Source organism: Numenius arquata, unplaced genomic scaffold (genome assembly GCF_964106895.1).
Source record: "Numenius arquata unplaced genomic scaffold, bNumArq3.hap1.1 HAP1_SCAFFOLD_893, whole genome shotgun sequence".
NCBI classification, from domain to species: Eukaryota; Metazoa; Chordata; class Aves; order Charadriiformes; family Scolopacidae; genus Numenius; species Numenius arquata.
The window spans coordinates 27,894-29,755 of record NW_027415364.1 but is presented as its reverse complement, the minus strand read 5'-3'; the positions used below and the strand labels follow the sequence as shown (position 1 = coordinate 29,755).

The 1,862-nt window shown below is 52.7% G+C and overlaps 1 protein-coding gene across 1 annotated transcript; it reads left to right on the top strand.

Annotated features, from left to right (window-relative positions):
* The first annotated feature begins 399 nt into the window (after nt 1-399).
* Nucleotides 400-1,305, top strand: LOC141478659 (olfactory receptor 14C36-like). The gene has a single exon (XM_074167655.1). It carries the CDS (start codon nt 400-402, stop codon nt 1,303-1,305), a length of 906 nt encoding a protein of 301 aa, XP_074023756.1.
* Nucleotides 1,306-1,862: the final 557 nt, after the last annotated feature.

Sequence of the window (1,862 nt, the reverse complement as noted above, 5' to 3'; positions counted from 1 at the left end):
GTGATCCTCTGCCTCAAAGGACTCACTTTGTTGTCCCTGAATGCAGCAGAAATAATGAGGGTTCCTGAAATGCAAGAAAATCTTCAGCTGAGATGGGAGAGAGCTGCAAAAGAGCCTCTCTCAAACTCTTTTGTGACTATGGTTTCTTGGCAATGGGGGTGCAGATAGTGACGAGCCCTTCTGCATGAGGAGAGGTTTATCTGAGAAATTTGAAAACAAGGACAGCCCACACCATTCCCAGGAATCTGCTGCTGCAGAGCAGGGCTGACTCCTCATCAGCCTGTGGGCAGAGGTCCTGCTTCTCCCGGCACACTCGGCCAGCAGCAGTCAGAGCTCCAGGCACAGAGCTGAATGATCTCATAGAAATGGCAAAGTGGCAGGGAGTGTGTAGGATGAGGAATGGCTTTGATTGTGCTCAGAAAATTCTCCCCAACCTTGCCACTGTCCTTTCCTCTTTGTTCAGTGATCGATGCCCAGAGACAGGAGATGTCCAACAGCAGCTCCATCACCGGGTTCCTCCTCCTGACGTTTGCAGACACACGGGAGCGGCAGCTCTTGCACTTCTGGCTCTTCCTGGGCATCTACCTGGCTGCCCTCCTGGGAAACGCACTCATCATCACCACCATCGCCTCTGACCACTACCTCCACACCCCCATGTACTTCTTCCTCCGCAACCTCTCCCTCATTGACCTGGGCTGCATCTCCACCACTGTCCCCAAAGCCATGGCCAACTCCCTCTGGGACACCAGGGCCATCTCCTATGCAGGATGTGTTACCCAGCTCGTTCTGTTTGTCTTTTTCATTTCAGCGGAGTTTTCTCTCCTCACCATCATGGCCTATGACCGCTACGTGGCCATCTGCAAGCCCCTGCACTACGGGACCCTCCTGGGCAGCAGAGCTTGTGTCCACATGGCAGCAGCTGCCTGGGGCAGTGTTTTCCTCTACACTGTGCTGCACACGGCCAATACATTTACCTTACCCCTCTGCCAGGGCAATGCTGTGGACCAGTTCTTCTGTGAAATCCCCCAGATCCTCAAGCTCTCCTGCTCAGACACCTACCTCAGGGAAGCTGGGCTTCTTGTGGTCAGTGCCTGTTTAGCATTTGGTTGTTTTGTTTTCATTGTGGTGTCCTATGTGCAGATCTTCAGGGCCGTGCTGAGGATCCCCTCTGAGCAGGGACGGCACAAAGCCTTTTCCACGTGCCTCCCTCACCTGGCCGTGGTCTCCCTGTTTATCAGCACTGGCATGGTTGCCTACCCAAAGCCCCCCTCCATCTCCTCCCCATCCCTGAACCTGTTCCTATAATTTCAGTACTCAGTGGTACCTCCAGTACTGAACCCCCTCATCTACAGCCTGAGGAACAAGGAGCTCAATGATGCCCTAAGGAAACTGATGACTGCTTCCTTCTCAGAAGCAGCAGTGAAATTCCCATCTTGCTGTATTTGGTTTTATCTTTTCTTGGTTGTGTTCATGCCCTCCAAAAATAAAAAAAAAATAAAGTAATTCTTTATCCTGTTTCTATGTGACTATATTCCTGTCTTGCGTGACCCAGAGCCTGTGTAAATAAGGAGCTGTTCTCTCTTTGTGTTTAAATAAAATAAAGGACCCTGTGCCAATGTGTTTGTCCAAGATCTTATCTCCCGAGATCTTCTGCAGGGTCAGAGTCTTGGTGCTGAGCTGGGGGCTCAGTAGCCACCCTGAGCTGGGTCTGCCTCCCAGCCTGACCAGCACGGCCCTGGGCACCACAGCCCACTTGCTCTGCAGAGCAACACCACCAGCCTGGGGGCTGTGGGAAGCCTGGGGAGGGGGTGCAAGAATGGCTGGCCAGGCCAGCACAGATAAGCTCTTGAGGGAAAAGCCTC

Bases quoted from the DNA above. Each gene is read 5' to 3' on its own strand.
- LOC141478659 (XM_074167655.1), top strand. From the start codon at position 400: ATGGCTTTGATTGTGCTCAGAAAATTCTCCCCAACCTTGCCACTGTCC.